Genomic DNA, 16,094 nt, shown 5'->3' with positions numbered 1-16,094 from the left:
CCTGCCACAATGCCTGACTATTGGCTGGGGCTGGGTTCAAATCCTCCACCCTCGGTATATGGGGCTGGTGCCCTACTCACTGAACCACAGGCACCACTCGGGAAGCAATTTATTATGCTGCTAAATTAACAAGCTAATTCTATGAGGGTCTTCCCCAGCCTCTAAGGAAGGGCAGCAGGCTAGAGTTACAGCTGTAAGCACAAGGCACAAAGCAGTTATTATAAGCAAAAGCCAAGCACAGAAGTTAGTAGCTTTTGTTCTCTGAACTTTTCCCATCAGATATTTTATGAAGGCATTTTGAAGAAGATCCCAGAATAGGTCACTCTTCCCCTAGTGTGTTTAGCTGTCACTTAGCACCAGCCACAAATTTGGTCCTTTTCCTTTGGTTGAACTCCTATCCCCTCACTACCTAACACAGACAGTGACAAACTTTTCATTTAAGGGAGTCAGCAACCCAAAGACTGACTTAGATAAGGCATCTGCCACTTTGAATTTAATGTCATCATGAGGACGGGACTAGACAAGATAATCTCTAAGGCCTTCCCAGATTCAGCACAAATTTATATTCTATTAATGAGTAATCACAGTTTCTTTAGACACTGCTCCTTCCTGCCAATAATCACCCATGACTAAGCACCAGTTGTTTTAGACCCTTTCAAAGAACACTATACTTCTCTAACTAATGGAAATCAACCAGTATCCACTGCCTTTGAAAAGGACAAGAGATACTAATAATTTTTCCAATCTTCCAAAGGAATTAATACAAATGTTGGACTCATCATGACTCTCTCTTATCTAAAGAATTCATAACAGTAATTTGAGGCTGACTGTGTTATTAAGGAGAAAGACAAAAAGAATTCTATTCCAGCTTTCTGGTGTGCTGGAATGTTCTATATCTCTATCTGACTGTAGTTACATGGGTATATACACAAAAAAAATTCATGGAGTGTACATTTAAGGTTATGGGACTTTGCAGATTTCACTGCACGTAATTTTTAACTTTTTAATTAGGTACAGGAGTTCTATTCCATTTCATTACCCAAGGCCACTTGGAGACACTGGGATAGGCAAAAAAAGAAAAGGAAAGAAAGAAAGAAAAGAAAAAGCTAAGTGAGCATCTGGCCCTACAAGAGCTTCCTCTTCGTTTTATAACACCTAGGAAGTTCAGTACTTGCCTATTCTGCACCTATCACAAAAGTATAAATGACTTTGGTTCAAATCCATCCAGAGATACTAGAACAAGAATAACAGATGAGTCACACTTACCCAGATAAGCACTACTCCTCATATTATGAGACGTGAAAGTCTAATATTGGTTTTTTAAAAAATTGTAAATACAACAATTCCCCCCAAATATCTGGACACCAAGTTTCTTGTAAGGCCTGGAGGGAAAGTGCCTAAGGTTTCCCATATATGATGATGTCTTACCTGCTTGCAGGTACTCTGGCTGCAGAGTGGGAGGCAGGCCCTCAGGCAGTGGGTAGCCGTTCTTCCGAGCCACAATGAGATGAAATGCAGCACAGAATTCAGGCAGAGTCAGGGCTCCATCGCAGTCAGCATCACTAAGCTCCCTAAAAGCAACAAATGTCACTAGGACCTACCGTGGGAGTCAGGGGAAAATTACTCCACCCAGACATGCAAACACTACTCCCAGGCTCTCTGGTGACAGCCTTGCTGGATCCTCAACCCTTCCTGGCCAAATCCATTTGAAATCTTAAGGGACTATTCAGGAAGAAAAACCCTGATGGACGGCACTGGCATCAGTAGCATTTTATAAATAAGAATTTAAATTCTTCAGGTTCTCTGATTGGCCCATTTTACAACACTGAGGATACAGAACAAGAAACTATGGCACAAAAAGAAAAATGAGACCTGGAGTTGTGCAGCCAATTGACAGCCATTCAGTAAAATGCATGCTGCATGGTGTGGAGAGCTCCAGACTTGGCACTCAAAATGAGTAGAGAAAGGAAGGTCCCAGCCACGTTACAGTTGTCCCAGCCACTACACAGTTCACTCAGAGAACAGAAATAAGCTTCTTTTTTCAGCTTTAAAGGAAAACCTTGAACTTGTCAAGTAAAGTAAATTCTTGTATCAGACTATTGTTTGCTTAAGAATCCCCCCCAAGAAAATGTAAGTAAGTTCAAAACCTACCAAGTGAATTATGTTTTAAGATAAAAGTAGTAAATAAGGAAGACTGGAACCAGATAAGGCAAAAAAGATGAAAGGGAGAGTCTCAGAAAAGCTTATCTTTGTTTTGGTCATTATTTCCCACTAAAAGGCACAGACCTATCTACTCAGAACAAAAGAACTAAGTACTGCCCCATAAGCTCAACCATCTCTTAGGTGACTTGTGTTAGGAGAATGATAGAGATGACATTATACAAAATTGTTTCAGAAAGGTATTACTATTTGAAAGAAAAAAATCTCTCTAAGATAAGCTGCATAACTTTCCTTTGGACCCTTCACACCCCCTCTCTAATTTAGAATGCACCAGCCCTAAAACAGCTGTTCCCCCAAGGTGAGGAGGAGAGAACTGCGGGTAAAGCAAACCATTTAGCTTTCATGGATGCGTCTCAACAAAAAGATAAGAAGCCTCGTGCTGATATTGTTAAGCCTGGGAGTTGTGCCAAAACAGACTGTACTCTTTTCAAAATGTTAACTTCTTTTGTTCCTAGCTTTAAAATCTAATATAAGGCTTATTGGGGAGGAAAACGTTATGCCAACGTATATTATTGAAGACCCTAAATCCAGCTCAGAATCCCTGATACACTGGCATGGCTAAGGACTGCTGGAATAGTTTTTTCCAATAAGATGCACAAAACAAAACAAGCAATTTTTAATCCTATCATAATTTTTATAAATCCTCATATAAAAAGCTTTATATAAATATTCCAATGTTTTAGTTATACATTTATAGCAGTATGCTCTCCTGCCCAGTCTTAACTAGCTTATACACAGCCTGCAGCTTACAGCAGAACCAAACATTTTCATAAATGCAAATAGAGCCATCTGGACCATCCCTGCACAGCCCTTCTGGAGCCAGAGCTGCGCCAAGGTGCAATGGATGTTGCAGCTGCAAGTGTGAGTGAGGCCTAGCTGATACAAACACCAGCCAAATTTACAAATCTCAAGGGCAGACAGAATAGTCAAATTTAACCTAATTCCAAAATATCCCTAGACCTTCTGTTCGCTTAGCCTTATAAAACATTATAAAGAATAGCTTTTTGAGGTCCTCTGGTTACTTGCATGGCCTTGAGGAGAAAAACCTGAAAATAAAATCTTTAAGATGGAAAGTTTGATATGTCCACAAATTGCCTAGGCTGAAAAGGGATAGAGATGGAGCTAATAATTAGGAAATCATTTTTAAAATAATAGTTAGCACTTATAGTGCTTAGTATGTATGGGGCACTATTTATTGTGCTTTTCATATGATAACTTCAGAGCAATGAAAATCTGAGTTTTATTTACTCTCTTATCTGTTAAAAAAATCATTCAAAAGGGGCAGAACCTGTGGCTCAAGGAGTAGGGCACCAGCCTCATATACCGGGTGTGGCAGGTTCAAGCCCGGCCTCGGCCAAAAATTGCAAAAAAAAAAAAAAAATTCAAAAGTTAAGACTTAAAAAATATAAAGGTAGGAGGTAAGCACTGGGCATACATAAATCACAGTACGAGATGTGGAATTAATTGCACTTACCATATATAAGAGAGTTCTGGAATGGAAAGCTTTGATTTGGTGAAGAAGTTCTTGGCCACAGAACCTGTCAAAAGCCATTATTTAATAAGCTATTAATTACTTATCCAGAGTGGCTTTTATATTTATATATCAATGAATCACCATGAACACATTTATTCCTCAAGCCAAAGATCATGAGACTAAAAGCAACATATGAGCAGCTTTTAAAAGAATCTGTCTATTAGGATAGGGCAAAAGAAACAATGACAAACCTCTCATGACAGATGCAAATCACACAAATTAATTCTGCTTCATTTTACTAAAAACTCAAAAAATGCATTTCAAACAAACTTGACAAATTTCAAATCAAAATTTCAAATGAAAAAAGTAATACACAGTCATGATAGAAAACCAAGCAAAAAGAAAAAATTAACACCATTAATCTCACTATACACAGATCAAATAGACATTATGGGCAAGGTTTCTTTTTTTTTTTTTTTGAGACAGAGTCTTACTGTTGCCCTAGGTAGAGTGCTGTGGCATCAGAGCTCACAGCAACCTCAAATGCTTGGGCCTAAGAGGTCCGCCTGCCTCAGCCTTCCTGAGTAGCTGGGACTATAGGCACCCGCCACAACATCTGGCTAATTTTTCTATTCTTATTAGGGATGAGGGTCTTGCTTTGCTCAAGCTAGTCTCAAACTCCTGAGCTCAGGCAACCCACCCACCACAGCCTCCCAGAGTGCTCGTATTTACAGGTACAAGCCACCACACCAGCCTCATGGGAAAGATTTTTGATGAGATTTAAGATCTCTTACTGGCTCTTTGAGAAGCTTATCCAGGAAGCTTTCTTTATGCATTGTAAATTTACCAATATCAACTGGAATCAGATGTTATATGACTGCATTTGAAACATATCTTAGTGAGACTGAATATTTTTATGCTTTCAGCTTTCAACAGTTTCATGGTTCAAAAGCTTTGATTCTAATACAAATAATAGTCACATCAAAGCCCCAAGCACTGTTGTAAGTTGATAAAGTCAAAAGTCTTTCCATGGCAATCATAGATCTTCTAATTAACGTTAACAACAGTGGTTCTCAACCTTCCTAGTGCTGCGACCCTTTAATATAGTTCCTCATGTTGTGGTGACCCATGAGAAACTGTATTAAAGGGTCACGGCATTAGGAAGGTTGAGAACCACTGCCATAAAACAATGGATTATAATGGACCCTAAATGCAGACTTACTTTCCTTTGATAGATTATTAAGGACCAAGGCCAAGATACCCTAAAAATCAATTAGCCTTCTCCCAGAAACCATCCTGGAAATAATGCTGACATGTGACTCTTGGCCACTAATGCAGCCACCTTGTCAAATATTTGTCAGAAATGTCTCACAAGCCTACCTGCCAGTTACTTTGGAGACATGGAAATATGAAGACATTCTCCTCTCATCTCATTCTATTCCCTCCCCCCTTGGTCTTCTTTCTTCAAAGCACCTAGACCCAAAACCTGGTCTGGCCTTCAGACAGTGGAAAGAGACTACTGTACCATTATGTTCCAGAGAAGTTCAGTGGAGCCCTAGAGCAGTTGATGGCTAACAAGTTCAACTGTGCCCCGACTGAGAAGAAAGTCTGAGCACTCCCTCCTTTCATGTTGACAGGAAGTTCAGACCTTATGCTTGAACCCTCACCTAAGCCCCACCCCCAAGCCACAATAAAAATCCCACGCCAGTCTCCTATCCTTTTGTCTCAAGCCATTTTCAGATCTTCTTAAGAGCTATATAGAAGAAGAAAAGGGAGAGGTGAGGGTTAAAAACTATCAGCAGTCAAATATCAAAAATGGATTCAAATTTTATTACAAGGAGTCTCTTAGGCCAGTAAACTACAGCTATACAAAGCACCGATATGTCGGCAATAAAATGTTAACACGCTGAATACATATAGATCTTTTAAAAATAAACACCAAGAACCCTATATAAAAATGGGTAGAGCTATGAGAGATTACACAGAGATGCAAATGATTCTTAAGCACATGACAAAAATGCTCCATACTATTCACGAGAGATCTGTAAATTAAAACCACACAAAGATATGATTTCTTACCTATCAGATGGGAAAAATACAAAACTTAGGTAACATGCTCAGATAAGACTGTGCAGAAATATGCATACCCCTACAATGCTAGTGGGATTACAAAATGGCACAGCCCCCAATGGATACATGTCTTGCAATATCTAGCAAAATCACATATGCATTTAACCTTTGACCCAATAATCCCACTTCCAATTCATCCAAAGATACATTCAAAAATATATAAAGAGACATGCAGAAGCCTATTCATAGTAGAAATACTTGTAATAGCAAAAGACTAGAAATAATCCCAGGAGACTAGCTGAATAAATGATTACACATTTATACAATCTAGTAGTATACAGCTGCAAAAGGAAACAGGGAGTACCCTGACATACAACTATGGGGTAATCATCAGAGTTTATTATATGAAAAAATCAAGGTGTAGAAAAGTATGCTGTCATTTGTCTAAGACAATATGGGGATATACACACATACACGATAGACATGCACATGCATTTCCTTTTATTTTTTACAAGGCAAACCGTAACAAGCGATGGTTACTTACAAAGCAGTGAAGGAATAGGGAAGAAGGAACGGGAATAGAGCTTAGACTTCTCTGGATATATAAGAGCTTGTTACAGGCTCAATTTTAGAAATATAAAGTATTAAAATTAAATTTTAAAACATCCTTAATGCCTCAGCACCTGTAGCTCAGTGGTCAGGACTCTAGCCACATACACCAGGGCTGGTAGGTCTGAACTCAGCCCAGGCCTGCCAAACAATGACAACTGCAACAAAACAATAGCCAGGCATTGTGGCAGGCACCTGTAGTCCCAGCTACTCGGGAGGCTGAGGCCAGGGAATTGCTTAAGCCCAAGAGTTTGAGGTTGCTGTGAGCTGTGACACCACAGCACTCTACCAAGGGCAACATACTAAGACTCTGTCTCAAAAAAAAAAAATCCTTAAAAATTAAAATCAAAACAAAACTGAGTAAAAGGAAAAAAGTTGGAGAACTACCACTTTTTTTTGTTTTTTGAGACAGAATCTCAAGCTATCACCCTGGGTAGAGTGTTATGGTATTGTAGCTCACAGCAACCTCCAACTCTTGGGCTCAAATGATCCTCTTGCCTCAGTTTTTCTATTTTTAGTAGATGGGGTCAGGCTAGTCTCAAACTTGTGAGCTCAAGCAATCCACACACCTTGGCCTCCCAGAGTGCTAGGATTACAGGTGTGAGGCACCATGCTGAGCCCACTTTTCTAATTTCAAAATTTACTACATTAAGATAACAGTATTAGCATTAGGACAGATAAACAGATCAATGGAATAAAAGCAAGAGTCCAGGAATAAACCTTCATATTTACAGTCGATTAAATTTTGAAAAGGATGCCAAGACAATTAAATAGTGGGAAAAACGTCATTTTTTTTTTTCAGCAAATGGTGCTGGGATAACTGGATATCCACACGGAAAAGAATAATACATTTGAAACTCTATCTCATACCAGACACAGAAATTAACTCAAAATACGTCATAAAAACTATAAACTCTTAGATAAAAAAAAAAACGTAAATTTCTATGAACTTGGATTAGGCAATAGTTTAAGTATGACACAAACACAAGGAACAAAAGAAACTGGAGATAAACTGGACATTACAAATATCAAAAACTTTGTGCTTCAAAGGATGCCAGTAGGAAAATAAAAAGACAGGCCACAAATGGGGGGGGAGGGAGATTTGCAGATCATATATCTGATAAGGAACTAGAACATAAAATATATAAAGAACTCTTACAACTCACTAATATTTTCAAATAACAAAGGATTTGGAAACATATTTTTCCCCAAAGAAGTTATATGAATGACTAATAGGCACATTCAAAGATGATCATTATTCTTCAGGGAGATGCAAATCACAGCCACAAAGAGATACCACTTCATGCTCACTAGGAAGACTATAATCAGAAGACAGATAAGTGTTGGCAAGGACACGGAGTAACTGAAACCCTCATACACTGCTGATGGGAATATAAAATGGGGGAGACACTTTAGAAGACAGTCTGACTGTTCCTCAGATAAATGGAGAGTTACCATATGACCTAGTAATTCCACTCCTCATATACCCAAGAGAAATGAAAACATACGTTCACAAAATACGACATGTACACAAATGTTCATAGCGGTGATATTCATAATACCCCCAAAGTGGAAGCAACCCATAATTATGCCCAACAACTGATGAAGAGATGAATAAAATGGGATTTATCCATATAATGAAATTATTCCACCACAAAAAAAGAATGAAGTTCTGGTATATACTACAACATGGATGAGCCTTTGAAACATCATGCTAAGAGTCCAGACACAAAAGACCACATATTACAAGATTCCATTTAAAAGCCTGGAGTAGGCAAATCTATACAGAGAGAAAGTATATTAGTGGTTACCTATGGCTAGATAGAAGGTGGGGAGGGATGGAAAGGGGAATAAATGCTAATAAATACATGATTTATTGGGGGGGTGGAAATAGCCTAAATTCAGACTGCGAATATACCAAACCATTAAACTGTATATATGGAATGAGTAAATTTTGTGGTATTTGAATTATATCTCAATTAAGTATTTTTAAAAGCGATAACAACTAATTATAACATATGGACCTCTCTTGATCCTGACCAAACTAAGCTTTTTTAAAAAAGCATTATGAGACAAACAGGGAAATCTGAACAAAGAGAGGTCTTGATGCTATTAAGAAATCCATGTTCTTGGCTCAGCGCCTATGGCTCGAGTGGCTAAGGTGTCAGCCACATACACCTAAGGTGGCAGGTTCGAATCCAGCCTGGGCCCGCCAAACAACAATGGCTGCAACCAAAAAATGGCCAGACATTGTGGTGGGCATCTGTGGTCCCGGCTACTTGGGAGGCAGAGGCAGGAGACTTGCTTGAGCCCAGGAGTTGGAGGTTGCTGTGAGCTGTGATGCCACAGCACTCTACCCAGTGGGACAGCTTGAAGTTCTGTCTCAAAAAAAAGAAAGAAAGAAATCCTGTGGCTCAAGGAATAGGGTGCTGGCCCCATATTCCAGAGGTGGTGGGTTCAAACCCAGCCCTGGTCAAAAAAAAAAAAAAGAAATCCATGTTCTTCCCCATGACTACATTAATGTAAACAGCTATGATTTAAAAAAAAAAAAAAAGAAAGAAAGAAAGAAAAAGTAAATTCAGCCTAAAAAAAAAAAGAAATCCATGTTCTTTTTTTTTTTTTACATATGTCAATGAATTATGGTTATGCTTTTTTCTTCGAGACAGAGTCTCCTTCTGTCCCTCTGGGTAGAGTGCCAGGGTGTCAAAACTCACAGTAACCTCAAACTCTTAGGCTCAAGTGATCCTCCTGCTTCAGCTTCCCAAGTAGCTGGGACTACAAGTGCCCGCCACCATGTCCTAATAATTTTTCTGTTTTTAGTAGAGATAGGGGCTTGCTCTTGCTCAGGCTGGTGTCAAACTCCTGAGCCCAAGCAATCCACTCACCTCAGCCTCCCAAAATGCTAGGATTACAGGTGCAAGTCACCATGCTTGGCTTCTTTATGCTTTTTAAGAGGCCTTATCTTTAGATATACATTTGGAAATATTTTTTCAAATGAAATGGTGTGGTAATTGCTTCAAAATCATGTGGGCTGAAAAAGGATATACAATCACGTGTCGCTTACAACACAGATGTATTCTGAGAAACATGTCATTAGGTGATTTTGTCATCATGCAAACATCAGAGTGCAGTCACACAAATTTAGATGATCCTACTACACACCTAGGCTACATACCTGTTCATCATGTTACTGTACTGAATACTACAGGCAATTCTCACACAATGGTATGTGTGCATCGAAACATATCTAAACATAGAAAAAGTTTAGTAGAAATACAGAATAAAAGATAAAAAATGGTAACCTGTGTAGGTTACCATGAAATGAGCTTGAGGAATGGAAATTGCTCTGGGTGAGTCAGTGGTAAGTGAATGTGAAGGTCACGGACACTACAGTACTCTACTGTACACTGTAGAAACACTGAACACCTAAGCTACACAATATTTAAAAGATTTTTCTTTTCTAGAAATTGAATGTAACTGTTTTGACACAATGACTATGCAAATGACATGAAATTTATGTGAACCAGCTTGATGAAAGTATTTCAAAATGTATATGAAAACACTACACTGTACCCCATGTTTGCATTAATGTATAGAGCTATCATTTAATAAAAAATAAAGAAAAATAAATAAATAAATAAATGTTTATTGATTTAAAAAAAAAAAAAGATTTTTCTTTCTTCATTACTAGGTTAGCCTTAGCCTGACATAACTTTTTTACTTTGTAAACTTTTAAATTTTTTAACTTGACTCTCCTGTAATAACAGTTTAAAGTACACATTGTACAGCTGTACAAAAATATATTCTTCCTCCTTATTCTATAGGAGTTTTTCAATTTAAAATAATTTTTTTGCCTTTTGAGTTTTTTGTTAAAAATTAAAATATGAACACATACATTGGCCTAGACCTACACAGGGTCATGATCATCACTAACACTATCTTCCACCTCTACATGTTGTCCCACCGGAAGGTCTTTAGGGGTATTAACAGGCATGGATCTGTCATCTGCCATGATAACAATGCTGCCTTCTGAACACTTCCTGAAGGTCCTGCCCAAAAAGTTAACTTATCTTTACAAGTAGAAGAAGTACACTCTAAAATAATGATGAAAGTATTGCATAGTAAAAATATAAACCAGTACATAGTCACTTACTATCATGACCAAGTAGTGTGGACTGGACATAATCATATGTGCTAGGCTTTCACATGATCGGAACACAGATCTGGTTACACCAGCATCACCACAAACATGCCAGTGATTCACCGAGCTACAGCATTATTACAACTACGACATCAGTAGGCAATAAGAATTTTTTGGCTCCATTATATTATTACAGAGCTGTCACCATATATGTGGTCCATCATTGACCAACAAAAATGCCACTATGCAGGGCACAACAGGAGATAAAAGAAAGTCATCCAGGCTGAGTGATAGGTACACAGGGCTTTATTATACCAGCCAACCTATTTGTATCTGCATTTGAAATTTTGCAAAATAAAAAAGTTAAAAGAAAATAAAAACATTTCTAACATGTACCTATTCCTATTTAGCTATATATCTGGATACATAATGAAGACACTCAATTGTGGGGGGGGCGGGAAGGTTAGCAGGTGGCCAGTATGCGCCATCTGGGTTTCTGCTACTTTTTAAAAAATCATAAGTCAGCTTTAATTTACGATATCTACACTGTTTTTCTTCAATAACACCATTACCACCAATCTGTAAGTGATGTCTGCACTTATTTAGACAAGTATATTTCGAATCCACACCTTATTTCACGAGAGAAAACTAGTCTTAGTCCACACTTCAATATGTCAGGCTACAATTATCAAGGACATACTGTTATTCTTCAAAATTGAAGCATAAAAAGAAAGCTTTATGAATTTTTCTTCCAGCCTGTACTATTTCACTGTTTGTTTAGTCTTCAGCCTGTACAATGTAGGCACACAGGAATTAAATCAATTCCTCTCAGGGTTTAATTTTACATGAGAACTCAACCAAAATATATATATCTGAAGATAATCCAGAAGCACTGACATGTGGGAAAATGCTGGCCAATTTTCATTTCTCTCAGCAAACCAGGAAAAGAAACACTTCAGGAAAAGAAAACAAGCCTGAGATTGCATTTCAAAGGGGAATACGAGATAAGGAGACTGGTGACACTGACTCCTAGAAAGCCACCCTCTGTCTTTAATCTAACTTTAATATAATGAGGAAGCAATTAAAGGTGTCGCCTGGGTACTTGGCTCTCCTGTTCCAAGAAGTGTTTCAGCTAATAATGTGCAAGGTCTGAACCAGGTTCCCCTTAAATTCCCATTTTACCCCTTTGAAACAGAATCAATTTTCCAAAAGCCACTGCCACCTTCTTTTCTGCATGGTTTATACTTGAACCTTATCAAGTATAAATTCAACCTTAAAGGGAAATAAATTGAAATCACAGAAGTTGCCGTACTCATTTTGTGTGAACTGCTTCCCAAGATGCTGACCAGTCTCCCCCTGAGAACAATGCCTGGGGGCCCAGGTTCTCACCTGAAATGAAGGAGCTGGGGTCTGGCTGCAGGGACCGGAACTGATTGACATAGTACTCGCGCTGTTCTGCTGTTATCCTCCAGGGCTCATCAGGGTAACCGCTGCTGTTATCCTGCAGTTCTCGCTCCACTGAAAAGGACTTCAAAATAAATTTTTAAAAAACAAATGCTCAGAAAGCCTGCCTTTAGTGAGATGAAGTAATCACCAATAAAAGTGATTATATATTATATTTAATTTTCTCCTTCAAGGGAATAAATTTAACCACCTCACAACTAGACTGCAACTAGAACATAAATTTAAGGGCAAACATCATGCTTTGTACTTCCTCTGCATTCCCCAAAGGTGTCAACAGGACTGAGCCTGACAAAAAAATGTTTCCAGTGCAATGAAGAAAGGGTTTAAAAAAAAACTATCCTTCTCATTTCAATTACTGCTCACATTTTGATCCTTTCAGATTAGCTGAATAAACAGTAAATTAATCTGCATGATTTTAAATTATGGGAGGGGATTAGAACAGCTATAACCACATCATCTTTTTTTCTGTCATATTTACACGATATAAATCTAGAAGCCAAAGCTTTGATTCAAATCCCACATCCTATGTTCCTACTTGAATGGTAAGTTAAGACCACTGAGCCTCTCGTTCTATATTTGTGAATTGGGGATAAGACTTAGCTATTGAGCTCAGTGGTGAGGACAGCTGTCACCGTCCCACAATCAACAGGGTAACAAGGGTTGCATCAGACCTGCCACTAGAGGGCGTGTAAGTCAAATTTGAGGATTCTAAGAGCTCAGAAAACCAGGGGAGTGCAGAAAAAAACTATTGTAGGCATTGGTCAAAAAGGCAAAAATAATGATGCTGGGAGGAGGAGATGAGCTTTTGTTCCATCCTTCCCATCTACTCTTAAGACTCAGATACTACCTGCGAAGGACCACCTTCGTGAAACCAAGAGGTGAACACAAGAAGGGTAAGGCTTTAGGTCAAAAAGAGAATAGGAAAGAAAGGTTAGGGGTATTACTGCCAAAGAGTCATCAATTGCCTGCTTCTGAACATATTTTCAAAGAATTGATCAGTAAGAGGGTCCACTATTCCTAGAAAAGACAGCTGGCCATCTCCTTCCCCACCTGAACTGTCCTCCCCCACACACGTGCACACACAAACACGCATCATTCCAGGAATCAGTCTTCCCAGGAACACCAGCGTCTCCTCTCCGACAGTGTTCAGAGAAGAGACTATAAAAGTGTGAGTTGTGATTTAACCTTGAGATGTCGTCTTTGAAATAAAATACCTATTACTTTGATATCTGAAACCTTGGGTTAAGAGTGCTCTGGGAGGGCCAGGACAATGAGATGAAATACCCAGAAGTGCCGAATGAGAACGCACCCAGCAAAGAGGCCATTCCCTAAGGAAAACATCTGGGTCCCTCACGCAGAAGGAAAGTTACATAAAGAAGTTGAGAGCTATATGGTTGTTAATAATTTACAACAAATATCACTTTTATACTACATGAGTTTATACTAAATATAAATCAAACCACTTTTAAATGTCCAGAAAGTCACTGTCCATTAGTTAATACCTTAAATTCACAGAGTGCTTTGAAATTTACAAAGCATTTCACACACTCCTTCCTCACTTGAGCATCTCAAGACTTCTGAGAGGTAAGAAAGCATCACTTATTGCCCTTTATCCAGATGAGGAAACCGAAGCTCAGAGAGTTTAAGGGACTTGCCCATATACATTGGTGAACCCCACAGGCAGCAAATAATGGCCTTATTTTTAAAAATTTCTTATTCAAAGTCAGGTCCCTGTATGTCAGGACTTTTTAAACTGGATTGGATCTATCTGAATTTTTTTCAGAAATCCCTTATCATTATAGTAACAAACAATACAGATAATGAAAGCAAGGAAGATCAAAAGTCTATCTGAACACCCAATGAACCACACAATTTTCCAAAATGCTCCCACCAAATTCTAAACCATGTCCTAGCAGAACTTTCTGAACAAACCCAGATGTCTGCTCCAAAGAGGTAGAGCACAGGGACCTCAGTTTGAACTGGATTGGATTACTAGCCATATTATAACGGAGAGAAATCACAAGACCACTGTGCTTCAAGGTAGCACTAACAGAGATAGTTGAAGCAATGGAACTTAAAAGCTGGGCATGGGGAGAATACCTAAGAACAGATGCTTATGAGTAAACAGTTAGGTGGCAAGATGTCTCATGAAGCAGGTGGAATACAGGTTGAAAGCTCTGTCCCACCACTTCCCAACGAATGAAGGCACAGAATCCCCATGCTGGGTATTGAGCCTGCTTCGTTCCTTGGTTCTAACATGGAAGCTGCTACTCCCTGGAATACACCCCATCCTCCCCTCCTGCTGACACAGGTGCCATATCCAGGTGTTGTTGATGTCAGCCTGTATTTGCCATGTTTGCTCTTTCTCTAAGCCCATGACCATCTGCTCCCTATTTCCTGTCACATCACCTCACTCCTGAGTGGCGTTAATGGCTTTTTAGCAGGTCCCAAATCTATTCTGGTAACCGAAGTTGGGAATGGACAGGAGAGGGTGATTGAGTCCTCTGCTTAAAGCCCCCCAAAGATGACCTGTTGCCTAATAAAACATCCACCTCCTCCACCTGGCCTTCAAGACCCTCGTACCCCAGCCTCCTCCCAGAAGTCTTTTCAATTGCCTATATGCTCCTTCCTCTTGGGTCGGATTTATATCTTTTCCTTAGAACATTCTTCCTCTGATCCCAGCTGTGTAAATCCTACGCAGTACTCAAGTCCTGTTGAGCCAACAAGCTCTCCAATGTACCTGCCATGCCCACAGCCATGACAGAGGGCACTGCCCATCTCCCTCACTCTGCTACAAAAGCAGGCCAGGCAGCCATGTGTGGGCCACATGGTCCACTTTACACAGGGTCACACCTGACAGAGTCAGAGTAAGGGTGGGCACTATGCTGGCCTTTGGGATGCTCTGGCATGGAAAGCTCTTACAGGAACTTAAGCCAGATGCTCATTCTCAGGGATGTGGATGAGAAATATAAAGACAGACAAGGGAGAAAGCAGACTATGACCAGATCCGCAGTAGAGCCAGGATGTGGAGTAAGGGCCAGGAAGGGCTGACAGCTCTGAGGGATCCAGAGCCAAGGATCAGGAGAAGCTGTGAAGTAGAGATAAAAGTGACCTAAAGAAGAAAGAAGGTAAGGAAGGCTGCTGGCAGCCAGAAAGTAAGTGAATAGTGAAGGAAACTCCAGGCAATGAGGGCGAGGCCTGCTAATAGCAGAACAAGCATGAACAGCCAAGGACACCCACCCCTACGGACCACTAGGCCACTCCTTGGTTTTCATTTCTTGGACTCCCATGAGAACCCCACCCCCTGCTCTTTTTCAAGAAAAATTAAGCTGGCTAAGAGAGTTTCTATTCCCTAAAACCTAAAAGGCTTCAAGACAAAGGGAGAGAGCATATGAACATTGTATAACCCGTATACAGTGCAGTCCTTCTAGCGACTTGCACTAAGTATGCTCACCTACGCCCACCTCGCTCCCTTTGTTTCTCATCATATCTTTTAAATTGACTTAATAAACCAAGTGAATCAGGCATCTTTAAAAATATGAACCTTTATGATGTTTATTGTAAGTACCATACAATTTGAACATTTCAAGTGTTCTTAAATCTCTCCATCCAGGGTTCAACCTGGAGGGCTAGAGCCACATCAGATACTCCTTTGTCCCACCTATAGCCCCTAGCACCTGCGTCACAGATACTAAATAGCATTGTGATTTCCACTTACTGATGGGCTGGAGTAAGTCAAATGTGTGCTTTACATTGCAAGAGATGTGGAAATACTGCTCTATGATATTATTAATGAAAGAAAACCTATGAGTCCATTCTCTAATTTTAAAGTCTGTTATCTATTAAAAGAAGTCCCTATTTGTCTTCCTGTAATCACCTATGGTCTGATATCTACAGGTGCTCTCAAGTTCTATATCCATTAAGTGAGCCTTTCAAGGACAGATAAGGGGACGTGGCAGGAGTAGATGGCATTTCACACACCATTAAGCCAAAATATTCCAAAAGAAAGCTGATCCACTGCAAGAAGCAAAATGATTTGAACTTCACTGCATAAACAGTGACCGGTTCATTTGCTCATTCAGCAGATACTTACTGAATGCTGACGATACCCCAGAT

The 16,094-nt window shown here is 39.5% G+C and overlaps 1 protein-coding gene across 3 annotated transcripts in view; it reads right to left on the bottom strand.

Annotated features, from left to right (window-relative positions):
• Positions 1-16,094, bottom strand: part of REPS2 (RALBP1 associated Eps domain containing 2) — a 184,088-nt gene that overhangs the window by 103,659 nt on the left and 64,335 nt on the right. For all 3 annotated transcript variants that reach the window (XM_003791874.3, XM_012806409.2, XM_012806410.1), the window contains 3 exons: positions 11,904-12,042; positions 3,695-3,758; positions 1,429-1,571 (listed from right to left, as the gene is read on the bottom strand). In XM_003791874.3, the coding sequence (XP_003791922.1) occupies positions 1,429-1,571; positions 3,695-3,758; positions 11,904-12,042 (346 nt within the window). The remainder of the gene's footprint in view (positions 1-1,428; positions 1,572-3,694; positions 3,759-11,903; positions 12,043-16,094) is intronic.

Source organism: Otolemur garnettii, unplaced genomic scaffold (genome assembly GCF_000181295.1).
Source record: "Otolemur garnettii isolate 467f Iridium unplaced genomic scaffold, OtoGar3 scaffold00051, whole genome shotgun sequence".
Classification (NCBI taxonomy): domain Eukaryota; kingdom Metazoa; phylum Chordata; class Mammalia; order Primates; family Galagidae; genus Otolemur; species Otolemur garnettii.
Note: the sequence above shows the minus strand (reverse complement) of the source record. Positions and strands in the feature narration are given on the sequence as shown.